We start from the raw sequence: 18,014 nt of genomic DNA, 5'->3' as shown, positions 1-18,014 counted from the left end.
GAATATAAACCTCCAATTGTTCACTAATCCCATGCTTTAATAGCACAACACTAATTAATCCTTGGTTAATTTTGGTTGGTGTTGCCAAGCATATTTATCCTTAAAATATAATCATAGGGGCCACAGAGATTCATCGTGATTTTTTAAAATGCAAGTTATATTGGTTTGAGAGACTTGAACACGAAACCTCTTGAACATTGTGTAATATAAATGTTCTTAATCGCGTGGATAGAACATCTCAAGCACATGCAAGGTAAATGTTCTCAATCACATGAGCATGAGAGGTTCAATGCAATATTCTTACTCACCTGAGCTGAAAGAGCGTTGCACATAGTTTTGTTGCTATTGCATGAATGAAATTGTCATGTACTTTCTGTACGAACCAATTAAATTCATTCTGAGTACTCTGCTTTGTTGACATTATTTGAAGTCAATAATTTCTTCTTTGTTTCTTAGCAAAAAAGGGACATTTAATTGGACTTATTTATTTATTGAAGGAACCGTTTAATGTCACACAGTTGTCTACACTTCAAAATACTAAAATCTTTATTCTCTGCAACACCGACAACTACTGCATAACTTTACCCTATGTGCTTCAATTTGGAAACCCATCATCAATCAGGTGTAGATCACACAAACATGGGTGTTTCAGAGTCGGAAATCATCTCCCAAGGCAAGGTGGATTCGCCTTTGTTATCGGACGAACAAGAGAAGAACCAGTTACTCTCCTCATTAGGAAGACAATCATCAATCTACTCTCTCACTCTTGATGAGTTTCAGCACACCCTCTGCGAGAGTGGCAAGAATTTTGGGTCGATGAATATGGATGAGTTCCTCACAAGCATTTGGACAGCCGAAGAAAACCAAGCCATTAATTCCAATCACACCAACACTTCTACTACTAACAACAACACGAACAACATTGAGGTGCACATGCCTTTAGCCGATGCCTCTGCAGAGAAGCGCATTGCGACGCAACCCAGCTTGCCGCGTCAAGGCTCACTCACGCTGCCTGCGCCACTGTGTAGGAAAACGGTGGATGAAGTTTGGTCCGAGATACACAAAGGGCAGCAGGCAAAGCAGCAGAACAATCACAACAGCAGCATCGATGGCGATGGCGGTGTTCAAAGTTCTGAGTTTGCCCCTCGCCAGCCTACTTTTGGGGAGATGACATTGGAGGATTTTTTGGTTAAAGCAGGGGTAGTTCGGGAACAGGATTCAATGGCCGCCACGGTGGTGCCTCCTCGACCTCAGCAGCAGCAGCAATATGGGATGTATCAGAACGGCAACCAGGCAGTGGTACCCAGTTTTGTTAATAGGCCTGTGATGGGAATGGGGACTGCTGGTGCAGCAGGTACTAGCACTGCTGCCGTTATTCCTAATTACCAAACTATACCACAAAGTGGGTCTGCGGTTGTGGGAGAGTCCTCTGCGTATGCTGCGAATGCTAAGAGGAATGGGGCTTACCCAACAGTGCCACCTCCACAGTCGGTTTGTTTTGGCGGGAGAGTGGTGACTGGTGGTGGTGGATATGCTGCAGGGCAGACAATTGGGATGGTGGCTCCTGTGAGTCCGGTGTCTTCTGATGGGATGGGTACTAGTCAGGTTGATAACTCTGGGGGTCAATTTGGTTTGGAAATGGGTGGACTAAGAGGAAGGAAGCGGGGTTTAGATGGAGCGGTCGAAAAAGTCGTAGAGAGGAGGCAGAGAAGGATGATTAAGAATAGAGAGTCTGCAGCAAGGTCTAGAGCCCGAAAACAGGTGCATTATTTCATTCTCTTCTAACAATTCAGGTCCTACTACTGAATTGTTTATTCTAATTAATTTCTGGTTATGATGATTCAGCTGCCTTGAATGGTCGAATTTAAATATCTTTTTGTGATGCCATTTTAGTAGACTATATATTCACTGAAGTGTATTGATCATCAATGGTTTAGTCATATGGTAGCAAAATGTTCCCTTTGTTTGGTTGCTCGATCAATAAACAGAGTTGCATTGCCACCGTTATTATAGATGGATTGATCAGTGGCGTCAATTTGTTTTTTTTAAACTTATCCAACGTTGTCGGTTTATAGTGCAACGCTGCTAGGAAATGATCTTTGCCAAGCTCTTAATAGAGTAGTCCGGGCAGCTAGTCTGAATGTTATTCGCAGAAAAGTTCAATAGCTGCTAGGCAAGAGTTGAACTGGTACTTTGAAATTTTGAATCATGTAAAATTATGTGGATACCCAAGTGAAAGTAAATAGTAGAATTTCTCATCACATTTTCTTAAAGGATCATGACAGTAATTTTTATTTGAGTGATATGTGCTGCTTTTACAGGCATACACAGTTGAACTGGAAGCAGAACTGAACCAATTGCGAGAAGAGAACTCACACCTTAAACAGGCGCTGGTAATGACATGAAAAACATTTCGATGTGTCGAAAGCTTTCCGACTCTTTTTGTTTCTTGTGGTGATATTGCTTATAATTATTTCTCCTGCTGATGGAGTTAAATGAACAGGCAGAGCTCGAGAGGAAACGAAAGCAACAGGTAATTCTTGCTTTAAAAATCTATAAGTAACACAAAAAAAGAATGCTTTTAGTGTTACAAGCGATCTTGATTCATAGTCTGTCCAACAAAACAAGTGAGACTGTTGGAAACCGTGTCTGCAACTGCAAGTAAATTCCTGTGTTCTGCCACACCCGATGAGTTAATTGATCACATTACGCATCCATAACTGAAATACTTTTTTACAGTATTTCGAGGAAATGAAGATGAGAGCAGAACAGGGCCCAGAAAGTGAAGGAGAAGCTAAGGATGTTGAGGAGGAGTCATAGTTGTGGTTTGTGATATGCTATCTGAGAAACGGTAAATGCAGGCATATTTCAAATTTTTAGTCCGTCTTTGTACCTTTCTTTCATTTTCCGAATACGTTACTTATGCGTAACTTCCTTACTTTTGAGTAGCTTCCTATGCTTAAAGAAAGAGCTTCCATGTAGGTCATTAGGACTCGACAGAACTGAAGCGCTACCCAGGGATGTCGAAACTGCGCAAGCTCAGCTCGATGTTGAAATGGATACAAGGTGAAGCAAATGATTAAGAGTGCTCCACTGCAAGTTAAGATTATGTGACTATGAGAACATGAATGATTCAAATAGGTCAAATGTGTAGAGTCCAGTTGAATATTAAATTTGAGTTATGTACTAGGCATGGTTATGCATTAATTTGTTGTAGTTTTTGTAGATTTCAACTTACCATCTTTCGAATTGGAATTTTTCTAGAATATGAACAAAAATTATTTAGTAATGTTAATATGCATGCTATCGATTTGAGAATTTATATGTATCAACAGCTGTACAATAGTAGTACTCATGCAATCAAATTAAAGGTAAAAAGAAGCTCCAACTAATATATCTATCCTAGGTATACTGACGTATGAGTCATTGGCTGTCAAATTTAACATAATAAACAGGTGTTGCCAATTAATTCTTTAATTATTTTATTGTGTCGTTGGTCCTATTAATGTACCAATTATAAATCTTAAATTTTTTTTTTAATGTGATCCTACAAATATTAATTATAACAAAAAAACATATGAGTTGGAGGAAAACAAAATATGACATCCACATCAGCTATCAAATTAACATTTGAAATGTATCTTTTTATATCTCCATTGGAGATGCTCATCTACGTGCTTCTTAGAGGAATATCATAATTATCCCAACAAAAAGTATTTTTCAAGAGTCATCTTATTTAGAAACTAGTCAAATACATCAACGACTAGCAATCATCGATTTCAACAACTAGCAATCACCGATTTTGTTTATGTAAGTATTTCTCGAGAGTCCATCAGAGCTTGTCTCTCCTTGAGGGTGTGGATGACATGAAGTTTAAAGAACAAGTAATTATTACATTTAAGAGATTTTCAATAGCCTACTTTGGCATTTTCAAGATAAGGTACTAAAACTAATTAAATTGTATGGTCGGCCTCAAAACTAGCCATTCCTCAAATTAGATACACTAAAACGGGATGAGTTTTCAAAATACTCGTAGTATCCGCGTATAATATCCTCAATGCCATATTTATACTTTGGCATGTAAAAATAAAATGTCCGGTTAGCAGGCCTTCTCGTCTTGGTGGTTAAATTTTGCGGGTTGGTGTTTGCCGGAAGATCAACGAAATAGAAAAGAATATTTTTGCACTTCGTTCAAAATTTAAATTAATTCAAAATCTGTCCCTTGGATCTCGATCAGCTATGGGTTCTAAACAATGTTGTTGCTGCTGCTGCCTCCTTTTCTTGGGTCTTTTCTTCATCGGCATCGCTGTTCTGTTCGTGTTTCGGGATAAACTAGGCCCTTCATTAGAAGCGAGCTACAAGGTGACTGATGCCGCATTGACGCAGTTTGGTACGGGGTCTGGAAAAACCCTCGAATACAACCTAGTTGCCAACATAACCGTCGAAAATCGTGAAAAAAATTTTGACTACAAGTATGACAAATTTGAAGCTGTTGCTACTTATGATGACAAGGATTTAAGTGCAGTTAGTTTGAGCACATTCGATGTAGCCAGCACGAAGACAAGTGCAGTGACTCCACTAGTGTTCAAGGGCCAGAAGTCTCTTAAGGGGGATGTGGCTTCAAAAATTAAGGGTGGTACGAGTTTTGATATCGTTTTGAAGATCAAAATTAAGGTTCTGTCCAGGTTTACTAAGGTAGATATTTTTAACGAGTATAAGGTGGAATGCAAGTTGAAGGTTCCCTTGATAAATTCCAAGGGAAAATCTTCTGACAAATTTGAGAGTACCGATTGCGAAAAGGTTTGCATCTGTCTATTCCTCTTTCCATTTCTAACTTTTAAATGCTACGACCAACAGGCTATTAACAAGAAATGTCGCAATTGGCTGGTAACGGGTGCTAATCTAAAAATTGTAGAGAAATATGTTCTACAGATATCATGAGTATGCACCTTTCTGGTATGCAAATGTCTAGAAAAGAAAAATTAGTTGTAATTGGTCCCTCACTATTACAATTTATTTTCTAAAGTCTCATGTGGTCTAATATCCTTATAGTTAGGATGTTAGACTTCTATCCATGCATCTTGAGTTCGAAACTTTCCCCTCCTCTACTTATTGTTGTAGTTTCGAACCCTTCCCTCTCACTGGGGGAGCCAAGTACAAGGCTCACCTAGGCTATAGCATAGGATAGTTTTAATTCTTTAAGCTTAAAAGTATTAATCTTTTGGGATGTTTTGTGATTTTTAATTGTTATATTTCACTTTGCAAATGAAAATTTTGAATCTTAAGGCTGTTTTTAAGAAAAATAAGAGCTAATAAATTATAAATGTTAAATAAGCTCATCACTTTAACCAATATTATAATTTAATAATAATAAATTAAAACTTCCATATAAAAAAATAGTTCCTTTTTTTATTTACTTAAAAGTTTTGAGGCTAGAAGCCTAGAAAACATAGTATAAATTCCGTGCTTCAAACTATTACTTTCAGGTTTACTATTATATAACATTATGTAGGCAACAAAAGATTAAAAATTTAATTTCGTAGTATTAATTTTAGCTTAACCCATCTACCGAATAATTCCTGGCTACGCCATTGTTCCCTTTCTCCTTAATAATAAATTTAAAAAAAATGTTCTAAAGTCATTATATGCACTCGCCGTTTATGAAAAATATAGGAGAGAAATTTTCTCGAGATGATTGCATGATGACTTTTTTAGGTGTCCATTAACAGTTCCTAAAGAAAGTTTCTCTGTTGTTGCCCTTTCTCTGTAGGGTTGGCTCCAAGTTTTTGAACGTCCCTAAACTAACTAAATATGATTATTCTATGGACTTCTAAACTTTTATTTAACCAAGTATATGATGATTTGTGCAGGTTTCTGGAAGCACTAGTAAAGGAATAAAGATGTAATTTGTAGATTGGAGTCATCGAGGACCACGTATAAAAGGTAATGTACATGAATATACGTTTCTACGTTTCTCTTACGAAGTTCCAATTCTGTCTATATTCACACTTACGTTAAATGAGAAAACCCTAATATATATTGAGGCAAGAACAGTAATTAATCAACTACTAATTTAAAAACTAAATCTAAACTGAAATTCATCCATGCATATCCCTCTATATCACATCATATGTTACTCAACTCTTAGAAATACATGACAAAAAATAATGTAACTTAATGCCTATTTTGATGCAGATTGGGTAGAGAATTTTTTCGATCAGCATTCGAGAACTGATTTCTAGTCTTTTGTGGTTTCAATGGAAAATCCAAGTGACAATGACAAGATCTTCCACTAAGGTAGGATATGGAGCCCGGACACAATGTTACAACGGCAGAAATGACTTGGGTTTTAGACAATTATTTCGCAGTTTTCATGTGTTTCTTCCCAAATTTGAAGGCTCTGATCATGACAACGTCTTCCCTATATTTGTGTTATATATGTATCTCTCCCTCGATCAGGCTTTTGTACTTCAAGGCTCGTTGTTCTCTTCTGATAAAGAGTATAGAAATATTTTACTATTCTCTCTAAAGTTTATATTGTTAAAAACACTTATTTTTAGCTCTCTATGACACTTGTACATTTCACAACATTTTATTTTATCTCATGCACTCCATTTTGTTTAACTTTACTCCTTGTATTTATACTTCGTGTCTCATTTTACCTTGTTCCGTTAAACTTCGTCACATAAACTGTTAACTTGCTGACTTGGCATGAACATTCTAGTAATTTTACATATTAAATAAAAAAAAGGTAAATTACACTTTACCACCTCAGGTTTGAGGTCTATTGCAACCTCATACAACATCTTCAAAACATTTTACTTTCATACCTCACGTACTATTTTATTTCAATATAATACATTCGTTATATTTTCCATCCATTGGTCAGTTAAGAGTTGACATGGTTGCCAAATTCGTGCCACGTGGCAAAAAATTAATTTTTTATGTATTTAAAATATTATAATAATTTACCCTATTAAAAAAAATAAAAATAAAATAAAATAAGAAAACTGAAACCCATTCCCCCCAACCCATCTCCTCTCCTCCACTCTCTTCACCTCCCCTCCCATCCAAAAACCCACCCCACCCCTACCTCCCCGGAGACCTAACCCTAAACTACTCGCTCCCCGAATCCCTTGAATTCGATCACGTTGGCGACCTCACATCCCTTAACCCCCTCCCTCATCCTATCTCCTTAAACTCCTTCCCGAACCTTCGCCACGCCTAAAAATCCCACCCGAGCCCACCCTTTTCGTCCAAGCGCATGCATTTTCTGTGGGAGCGGAGACCACCGGTGAGCGTCTTTACGAATCGATCGGTGATAGGAAGAGGAAGAGGAAGAAGAAGAAGAAGAAGAAGAAGAAGAGAGAGGAGTGCATGAGATTACGGTTGGGGTTTGAGGCTTCGCAGAGAAGCTCATCTCCTAGAGAGAGAAAAAGAAAAAGAGCGGAGAAGCTATCAAAAATGGTGAGTGAGGAGAGGACTGAGAAGGGGATTTTTGGGAGGGGTGATGGGGGATGAGAGAAGGGGATGGGCTCTAGTGGGTTTTTTGGGGGTGGGTGATGACTGGGGAAGACGATTTCTGGTTTTCGTTTTGTTTTGTTTTTTTTAATAGGGTAAATATTATAATATTTTTAATGTATAAAAATAAATTGCCACGTGGCATAAATATGATAGCCACGTCAGCTCTTAGCGGATCAATGGATGAAAAATGTTACAGATGTATTATACTGAAATAAAATAGTACGTGAGGTATAAAAGTGAAATGTTTTGAAGATGTTGTATAAGGTTGCAATAGACCTTAAACTTGAGATGGTAAAATGTAATCTACTATATAAAAAAAATGATTAAACAAAAACAGATCGAAGAAAAGAATAAAAAAAAAACCCCAGCCACCACCACTTCCTTTCCGCACCCTATCACCCACCCCTACGATATCCTCCCCCTAACCTCATCTCCCTCAACCGTAACCCAACCCCCAGATTTGGCCCCACCCTCTACTACCCCAATGACCTAACCCTCTTCCAGCATCACAAATCTCTCTTTCTCTCTCCCCCCATATTCTGCATCAGAGAAGCGTTTCTTTTATTATCAGTTTACTCTGCAAACTTTCTTTTTGTTTCTTCGTTCCTTGCATTGTTGGGATTTTAGAATAACAAAGAGAGAGGGGAAGGAGGAGTCTCTGTGTGTGGGGAGGGGGAGGACCGGATATGGTGGTTGATGGGTCTCAAGGGTGGGAGGAGGTGGTAATGGTGGGTACAAGGAGATCGGCTGGTGGTTGCCGACAGTGGCGGATCCAAGATTTTAAACTCTGGGGGTCCCAATTATAAAGGTCAAAAAATTTATAGACAAAAATAACATTGAAAATTTAAATATAATACATTTCATTCAAAAATCATATGCAAAACAATATTACAAATTATAAAATCATAATTCAAGTGTCCATTGTGAGGTTTCATAAGTTACTAGGGAGTACCTAAGTTATTGATTATCTAATATGAACCACTAAATTTAAAGGGATGTGCTATTCACACACCCCTTTTTGCTTCTCACACACCCTTTGTTTATTTCTGTCATTTGATCTTCTTTAATTCAGTCGATCCGACGACAGCAAATTAAGAGGGTATGTATGAAGTAAAAAGGGGTGTGTGGATAGCACACCCCAATTTAAAACACCAGTCAAATAAAACTCTCCCTAAACTCCCACTATCTTTCTAACCAAACACACCATTTTTCTCTTTTACTAGTTTCCAAACATCCACCTTCTCTCTCACTAAGAACAAAGCTGCCATACCTCCACCAACCGCCTCCCTCCCCATTCTCCCAAAGCCATGGTAGCTCCACCACCAAATATCACCAACCCATGACAGATCATATCCATCTTACTAACCTTATGAAGGAAATTTCACCCATAAGAAAAACTACTAAGATGGTTGAAATAATTTGGGAAAGTTTGGGCTTATGTACTACCCCCGCCAGACAACAGAGAAAGGTTGGAGGAGAAGTGGGTGGCACCGACAGATGAGACCATGGTAGAAGCAAGGAGGAGAGAGGCAGGAATGGTCCCTATTTCTTTCTTCTCTGTGCGCGGTCATCTTCTCCGAGAAGAAGACAGCCACTGCAACCTACACAGACCTCATGCTCGAGTACGAGGGGTCCCCGGAAAATTTATAGCAACGATTTAGGATTGCCGACGGGTCCTGGGACCTCCCTGGTCCCTATGTGGATCCGTCCTTGGTTGCCGACTGGAATTTTTTCTTTTTTTTTATCATTATTTTGTTACACTTTAATTGTTTTATAATTTTTTTTTTTTTAATATAATGATATAATTAGGATATTTGCTTATTAATTTCAACTTCTTTCTTATAAACAACTACTCGACCGGTCTGGTCGACATCACCACATGCTGGTGCTCCTATATAATTATCTACTTAGGGCTAGCCGTTGTCATATCTTGGCTCGTCTTCCATCCCGAAGAGCCAAAATTCACCATCACCAATGATTACCTAACGCAATTCAGTTTCACTAACGACACCAACACTCTCTCGTACAATCTTTCGTTCAACATCACCATCAGAAATCCCAACAAAACGGTTGGGATATACTACTGCCGCATCCCAGTCGTTCCTGACTACAGAAAGAAGACGTTTGCCCAAGTGACTTTGAATTCGACGCTGTTTGTCCAAGGTCACAAGAACACTACCATTTTGCATAGTGTCCTTGTCGAAGGTCAGGGATCGGTGGTCATTGGGGAAAGCGACATTTCCATGTTTTAACTCGGAGACTGCTGCTGGTGTTTACAGTATTAATGTGTGGCTTCCTCTTCGGGTAAAAGTCTATTAGGAAATATTATACGATATTATATGTAATACATTTTGTAATATATTTACCTAAACTGGTTTGAGTCAAATCCCACTAAATGTGGGTCATTGTTTCCTAGCCATTAATGTAGGGTTGATTAGTTGACTTAGTTGCATATATATTGTACGATGTACTCTGTCAATGATATACACAAAATCATTCAATCTGACACTCCTCTTCATTCAGCCATTTTAACCTGGTATGCAGAGCATAAGGTCCTGGTGCCTGATAGCCTACGTTTTCAACCCTCATCATTTTTTTTTTCCAATCATCATAAACATTATGTCAGACACATTAGTTCAACCACCACCACAAAACAACTAAACCAATAGCAATATTGGTATGGATTCATCAAACCCACACTATGTTCATCATTCAGATAATCTTGGTCATACGCTCGTTCCAAAAAAATTGAATTGGCAAAATTTTTCAATTGCCGCTGTCAGCACCAGTTTTCCTGCTGCAAACGTGATAGAATTAAAAGCACATCACAAAGTAGCATACAAATGTAGCATATGAATATAAGGGTTTTTCTCGCAGAAGATTGTTTTATGTAACTACTTAAAATGTCACAAAAACTGGGTTGCTGCCCCTACTGACCAGCCATCGAAAAATAATTATTAGACCAACTTACACTTATCTAAAGTTTATGAAAATTTATATGCAGACACTAGACACACAGAGCTAGACTCACACAAATTTTTGGGATTTTTGGAGTTGATTTGCTATTTAAATTAAATTGAACAAAAATAGAACAGAAACAGATTTTAAGTAGTTCACAAATTAAGAAAAACGAGTTAGGGGAATTGTTATCCACCACCAAATAATCATGCAAACATGTTATGTTTCATTCAAATTCCTTTTATTTCTGGATGAAGATGCTCAAGTTTGGCTCACTGTTAGAACTCAACCTATTACTCTTTCTTATGTAGTATGTTAAGAGAATGACGTTTTCAACTTAACTTAGTCCCTAGCATGCAATCTAGGATGCCGTGTTCATAGATTTAACAAGTAGAAATCATTAAGAACGAAAAGAGTTTGAGTCATCACAAGGTATCGTAACTACTAACGTTGTCTTACTTATCCTAGATTTTGGTTCACATGTTAATCACAATTAACAAGTACTACTCTAGAACATATGTAGATCCTCATTCGACAAGGGCAGACACACAAATATTCATAGCATTAGAATTCTAGATATGCTTACTAAGTATGCATCCGTAGAAAACACATAAAGAATTCATCACTAACATAAGTAGTGAACCAATTTTCATCCATTCATAAAAGTAATTCAAATGAAATGTCATAACACATTTGCAATCATATTCGGGTTCAAAACAGCCCCTAACTACTAAAAATTTAGTTACACATTATTCTCAAATTAAACCAAAAGAAAGACATGGGTTTGAGAAGATAAAACCGAAAGAAGAGAATGCCAAGATTTCCTCCTTCCTCTATTGCTTCCCTCTTATTCGTCCAACTTCTTGCTGCTTTGCTTTCTTCCCTCCTGTTTTCGTCAACTGCACCTTTCCATTTTTTTTTTCTTTTTTTCCTCCTTTGCCGCTACAACATGCAACCTTTTTGTTCTTGCTTGCTGCCTTAGTTTCTTCTCCATAACTCACCCCCACTAACAGCCATTTAGTGTGATGATAATAAGTGAGAGGAAATGGTAAAACAATTGTAACTCTTTAGGTAGCCTTTATGCCCATTACTCCCACTTAATCCTCATCTTTAATTCCATTTCCTTTGATATTTAAATAGGTGTCAGCTGGCTTGTTCTTGGTTGCATCAGTTTTGGCTGCTAGATTTATTGCTTTCATTGCTTTCTTGTCAGTTACTAACTGCTCAGCCTCTTGAGAACCTTTCAGTGTTAGAACGGCCATAACTTCTTCTAGAAAAATGATATTAGCAATCAGTGAAATGCTCCAGAAAATAGACATTCATAGCTTCCAAGCATATAAGGCTCATTCTCTAATTCATTATGTGGCACATGATCTCCTTCCCCCTCAGTCTTGCTATTTGCCTTTTCTACCTCCTTTTTACTTCTCCAATAAAGTTGATTTCTTCCCCCATGAGGTACTTTCTCAAACTTCACATTTTCAGAGGTTTCTGAGGCAGTGAGGACTTTTAATGAGTTCATGTGAGCTTTGTTCTGCCTCTGAACTCTCCTGGTCATAGAGGCTCCTATTTCCTTGACATGTCTCCCATCTTTTCCTACTACGTACTATTTTCGCCCGAGTCGAGCAGAATCTTTCTTGGTGAATGAAGATATAATACTCTTTGTTCTTCCCTTCATTCTGACATCATTGTAACTTGGTTGGGGAGGGCTTGCATCCACCCATTTTGGTATTTTGACTTCTATGTCTTCCACCTTTTCGGAGGCTTCATAATTTCTGAATACCTCTGATAAGCCCTTGGGCGGATAATCTTCCCCCCAACCTTTGGAAAACATTTCTGGAAGTTTCTTTCTCAACTACGTGCATGATACTTATGCGGACTTCTTGTTCCTCTTTCTTTCTTCTTCTCATCAATTTTTGATCAATAATAGCTCATGATGCTAGCACTTCTAACTCACATTCACATTGGCACTTACTACACAACACTAACCCTTTAACTATAGCTGTTTTGGGTTTCTCAGACAGATTGATAGTTCCTTCTATTGGTTTGTCAACTTGCCTTCTTTCTGCTTTCACTTCCCAGGTGGCTTTTCATTTCCTTTTTTTCAGCCCAAGTTAGGTTGATCATGTTTATTGGGGCTTCTGGGAAGGGATCCATGTCAATCATCATATTGGCATGTGGTTTTTCTAACAGCAACTTTCCTTTCACTATTAGGTCTTGTATCTAATCCCTGAACTGGACACGGTTGGTTATGGAGTGATTAAAGGTATAGTGCAGCTTGCAATACTTCTTTCCTCTAAGGTCTTCTGGTTTAGGCATCTTTTTGGTGTTGTCGGGCACAATCACTCTTGCCCGCACCAACTCTTCATAGGTCTCCGAGGCCTTGGTTAGATCAAAAGAATAACTCTGGTATTTAGGGGGCTTCATAGGGACAAATCCACCATCATTCATCACCACTTTCTAATCCTTGACTTGTTGAAATAAACCCTTCACTATTAAAGTTTTAAAGGGGGCAGTCATCTCTACCGCACACATGTTCATCCATTCTCTTCCATGGCCATCATTTTGTTCTGGCTCAGCTCTTTCAAACTCCACTTGGTGAATTGCAGCTTTATTTTTGTAAAAATGAGGAGCCTTAGATGAGTGATTCATTTATTGTTCCTCAAGCAACAACTTTTTGTACTTTGTGGCAACAATTACCAACTCTTATAACTCATTGAACTATACATCATAAAACTTTTTCCTCAAAGGCAGCCTCAAAGCCTTCTGAGGAATAGATATGAGTTAGGCATGATTGGTAGGGAATTGGCACCTCATTCTTGTCCTTCTGAACTTCATCACACAGTCTTCTGTAGACTCATGTTCGTATTACTTCACCTCCACTAGGTCATTAATAGACATCTCGGACTTCATCCTATAGAACTGCTCATAGAAAGCCATCTCCATTTGCCCCCAGTTAGCAATAGAATTGGGGGGCAACAGTGAATACCATTGAGATGCTAGGCCAACCAATGAGTTCCCAAACAATCTTAACTTATAATTAGAATTGTTTTCAAATGCCATGCAATGATTGAGTGAAGATGTGATCTCTAGATGATACACTACCATCCTCCCCATTAAAAGTGGGAAACGCGGGCATCTTGAAGTTGAGTGGAAAAGGATTTTACTCATCAATATACTCTTGGTATGGCTTCTGGTAAATGATCCTGAACAACGGGCGAGCTTGAGGTTGAGTATTCTGGGCCACCATCATTCTTAACTCAGCTAACTCATCTCTGAGCTACTGGTTAACTGTATTGTTGTGTGGGGCATGTGGGACTCCCCATTTCGAGCTGTGATTATTGCCTGAGAATGTTTCCTTCTTTAGGTCGGGCTATCTCCACTTGGCATCCCTTCCCTTACTGGCCAATAGTGGGGACCTATAAGGAGAAGGCTTGTCTGCCTTGGTAGGCTTGTTTTTTCCACTAGATTCTCCAATTAATTGAGTCATCCCATACTTCTTTCTTTCTTGCCCACTCTACCATTTACTATCTAGTGAAAATAATAGGGGGTCGGGCAACTCTGTTTCCAAGATCTCCTCTAATATTGGCTAACTAGCTCTAGATCTTTCCTTGTTTTTTCCTTTATCCCTCTTTTCCTCAAGCACATGAAATAGAGGGATAACTGGTTCTTTCTCAAGGCTCTCTTCCCTCATCATTTACGTGGCATAACCATTCTTTAGAGTAGAATACTCCAGATCTAATCTTCTTTGCAGACTCCATGTTAAGGAACATAGTCTACTTACTTCTCCTCTGGTTTCTAGAGTGATATTCTCCATACTTTTAAGCACTTGTACCATGGTGTCTTGCAAATCTTCATTGGTTACCTTCTCTCCTGACTTCTCGAATGAAGTCATGCTTTCTAGAATAGCTGGTCCTTGCAGGGAAGGAAAATCCTCTAGATGATTTGTCATGCTAGATCTTGGTAGACAATGAGGTGGCCCATATTTTGTGTTCCACCTGAAGGTTTTCTTCTTCCTTCTTTTTCTTGGTATACAAGACTATGAATGTCCCACCGGGCATGCCAAAAATATGTTCGGGCAAAGATTTCTCTGGAGAATGATCCTCGGACCTCAGCACAGCTCCCCAAGGGATTGGCACTTTGGATGTGTAGTCGGGCTCTTGCTTGTCGATGTGCTACAAGAAGAGGACAAAGTTAGTTCTACAAAGTGCCTTTGTGGGGCCTTAAGTGTAGGCCTTGAAGCTCGCAATCAAAACTAAGTGCTAGGCGTGCCACTGCTATCTCAATATAGCAGATGTAGAACAAGTGTGTTTTTAGTCGATACTTGAGCCCCAAGTTACTCAGACTTCTCGTTATCAAAGGATTATCGTGAATAGGTTAAGTCCACATTAAGTTTTTTTCTTGCCTTGTAAATAAGGACTTTTAGTTCATAGTCTTGTATGTTCAGATGAAGGGAGTTCATGCCCCCTTTAAGCCATTTACGTGGTTCTTGATTGATTTTAATGATAACATATCCATTAAACTAACCAGATCCAGATGCAAATGGAACTCTTAAGATAGGAAAACTGATGAAAATAACTTGAATACATACTGGAGAATGCATTAAGTAATAGATCTACAAATTTAGAAAATAAACAAAGAGCCTCATGCAAGATTTCACCTTGTCTGGCAAGGTTGAACCTCTTGCAATCACTTCTTTTTGAATTAAATGGGGTTTATGTGCTAAAAAGGGATGGATGGTAAACAAGTTTACACAATGGAATCGATACTATGTCATTGAGGGAGATAACAAAGCTTTAAACTGGACAAGAGATAGCTTGTCGTTAAAAATAACTGAATCTGGGTTGATTTCAGCTTTTGGATGCAAATCTGGCTTAAGAGCAGAGTTTGCATGTTTGTTTGTTTGTCGTTAAGAAAGAATGTAGGGTGAAAATACCCTAGCTTCTTCCCTTACTAATATGAGAAATTAAAGAACAATCCCGAATAATTGAAGGGCACATCACTTCTTGGTAATTAGGGAGCTAGCTTCCTGCCCGCTGACTATGGCAAAATCAAGGCTAATAATTTGGTAAACAGTAGTTACCCTAAAAGCCTGGCTTATGAATTTTTGAACCAGTACAATCACGTCTAAAATATAAGGATGTGACATAATGGTATCAGAGTCACTCTGCCGTGTGGTGTGAGTGTGCCGATGAGAACGTCGGGCCCCTAAGGGGGTGGATTGTAACATCCCACATCGACCAACAAAGAGAGGGTGATGCGCCTTATATGTACATGCCCACCTCCATATAACACGAGGCATTTTGGGAACTTACTAGCTTCGTATTCCATCGGAACTCTGAAGTTAAGCGAGTTTAGGCTAGAGCAATCCCAGGATGGGTGACCCACTAGGAAGTTGCTCGTGAGTTCCCATAAACAAAACCGTGAGGGTGTGGCCCAAAGCGGACAATATCGTACTACGGCAGAGTTAAAACTGGGATATGACAATATTGTATTCCTTACCTATGAGAGCCTCGATGTGAATCATGTGGTTAGAAGCCGCTAGCCTGTATTTCTAAAATCTGACAGGGAGAATATTTCAATTTTATGAATTCTAAATTCAAAAGTCAGCGACTTGGAAGCTAAAAAACAGCAACTTTTAATTCCTTCAATAATCTTACATCCTCTCCCTAAACAATCCTTCGACTTTTGACTTTGAGCTTCTGGGCACACTCCATTTTGTTTGTAACTTACGGTTATTAACTTCAACTCTTCTTATAAACAACTCGACCAGTCTGATCACCACCGTCATTCTTGCTTTCTCTCAGCCATGTTTCGAACAAGAAACTGTTTGTTTGACAACTTCTACCTCTGCATCGGATGCGTTCTCGTCAGTTTAGCGATAGCTGCCTTAAGGAGGTGTATTCAATTAAAAATTTGAAAGATTTTAATGGATTTATAAATTCACGGATTTTTATGGAGTTTAACTGATTTATAGACATTCTATATAAAATTTTAATTCAATTCTCTCGAAATCTCATGAGAGATGTGAGATTTGTGGATGCTTAAAGTACACTACAAAATCTCTCTAATTCCCTCTAATTCCTCAACTTTTTCAAATTCTTTAAATTCTAATTCTAACTGAATACACCTGGAATGTTATTAACTTAAAATTCTAATTGAATACATCCGGATTTCTAAAGATTTTAATGAACTATTTTAAAATCATGATTGAATACACATTGAATTTCAGATAATCACTTAAAATCCTGATTGAATACCTGGATTCATTAAAAGAATTAAAATCCCTCAAAATCCTAATTGAATACGGGCCCTTAGTATTCTTTAATCTTCCTTCCCCAAGAACCAAAATTCACCATCACCAATGCCTCTCTAACCCAATTCAATTTCAATAACACCAACAACAATACTCTTTCTTACAACCTTTCGTTCGACATCACCATCAGAAATTAGAACAAAAGGGTTGGAATATACTACCGCCGCATCCAAGTCATCACCAACTACAGAAAGAAGAGGTTTGCTCTGGTGACTTTGGCTTCGACGCCATTTTACCAAGGTCCCAAAAACACCACTATTTTGAATCATGTAGTTGTTGAAGGGCAGCAGTTGGTTCGGTTGGTTTTGGTAAACGCGAAATTTCCATGTTAACTCCGAGACGAGCATTCAAGTGAAGCTCGCTCTTCGAGACAAGAAATTACAGCGTATTCGCAAGGTCGACTGCAGGATGAAGGTTCCGTTGAGTTTTAATGAAACATCTGCGAGTAATTTCAAGGCCACGAAGTGCGGAGATGTTTATTTCTTTTCAAATCCTGATGATGAGGACTAGCTATATGTGTAAATTTGTTCTGAAATTATGTACCCAAAATTCACACTACAAGATACTTAATTTTGTGTGTTGAACTTTTTTGTTCGATGCCATTGAAATTATCTCAATAAAATTTATTTGTGCTGAAAATGCATTATGCCAATCCTGATTCTTTTTCTTTTCTATTTCATCAACTTCATATTGTTCGCTATTAAGATCATTTTTCGCTCTAACCATCAAATATTTAAATTTTCTAATATTATCATATCGGCAAGCATGATTGTAGCAAATAGCGGTAGTCGGTAGCCGAAGAAGCTGCTTTCAATAAATCAATATAATGATATATGGCTAAATCCACACCCTCAGAATGCTCTTCATGCTTAAAAGGTTAGTTCAAGGGCTTTGATAGGGAAATACACGCACTTGCTGTCCAACGGCATGGATCGGAGGAGATACGTACCATTCCAGCGCAATATGAGGCGGGGTGGGTCAACTATGCGATCAAATGAAATTGAGCATGTTTCCTAGGTCTTCTCTCAGAATTACAAGCCCCTTACATGTTATGCAGAAAACAATATTATTAAGGAAGTTTTCAAAGAAAGACATCAAACAAACAAACAAGCAAAAAAATATAATAAATGCAAAACCGTGTGATGCAAGGAATAATATTACTTCGGAGTTGACATTACTCGTTCCAAAGATTATAATTATTAGCTAGGCCTTCAGGAGA

At 38.3% G+C, this 18,014-nt stretch overlaps 1 protein-coding gene and 1 pseudogene across 1 annotated transcript; both read left to right on the top strand.

The window, feature by feature from the left end:
• The first annotated feature begins 639 nt into the window (after positions 1-639).
• Positions 640-2,833, top strand: LOC137744104 (protein ABSCISIC ACID-INSENSITIVE 5-like; annotated as a pseudogene).
• Positions 2,834-4,109: 1,276 nt separating this feature from the next.
• LOC137744158 (NDR1/HIN1-like protein 3) lies at positions 4,110-6,602 on the top strand. The gene is made up of 3 exons (XM_068484028.1): positions 4,110-4,800; positions 5,871-5,943; positions 6,196-6,602. The coding sequence occupies exons 1-2, from the start codon at positions 4,240-4,242 to the stop codon at positions 5,904-5,906; spliced, it is 597 nt and encodes a 198-aa protein (XP_068340129.1). The 5' UTR covers positions 4,110-4,239; the 3' UTR covers positions 5,907-5,943; positions 6,196-6,602.
• The last annotated feature ends 11,412 nt before the right edge of the window (positions 6,603-18,014 follow it).

Source organism: Pyrus communis, chromosome 9 (genome assembly GCF_963583255.1).
Source record: "Pyrus communis chromosome 9, drPyrComm1.1, whole genome shotgun sequence".
Classification (NCBI taxonomy): domain Eukaryota; kingdom Viridiplantae; phylum Streptophyta; class Magnoliopsida; order Rosales; family Rosaceae; genus Pyrus; species Pyrus communis.
This window is presented reverse-complemented; position numbering and strand designations above follow the sequence as displayed.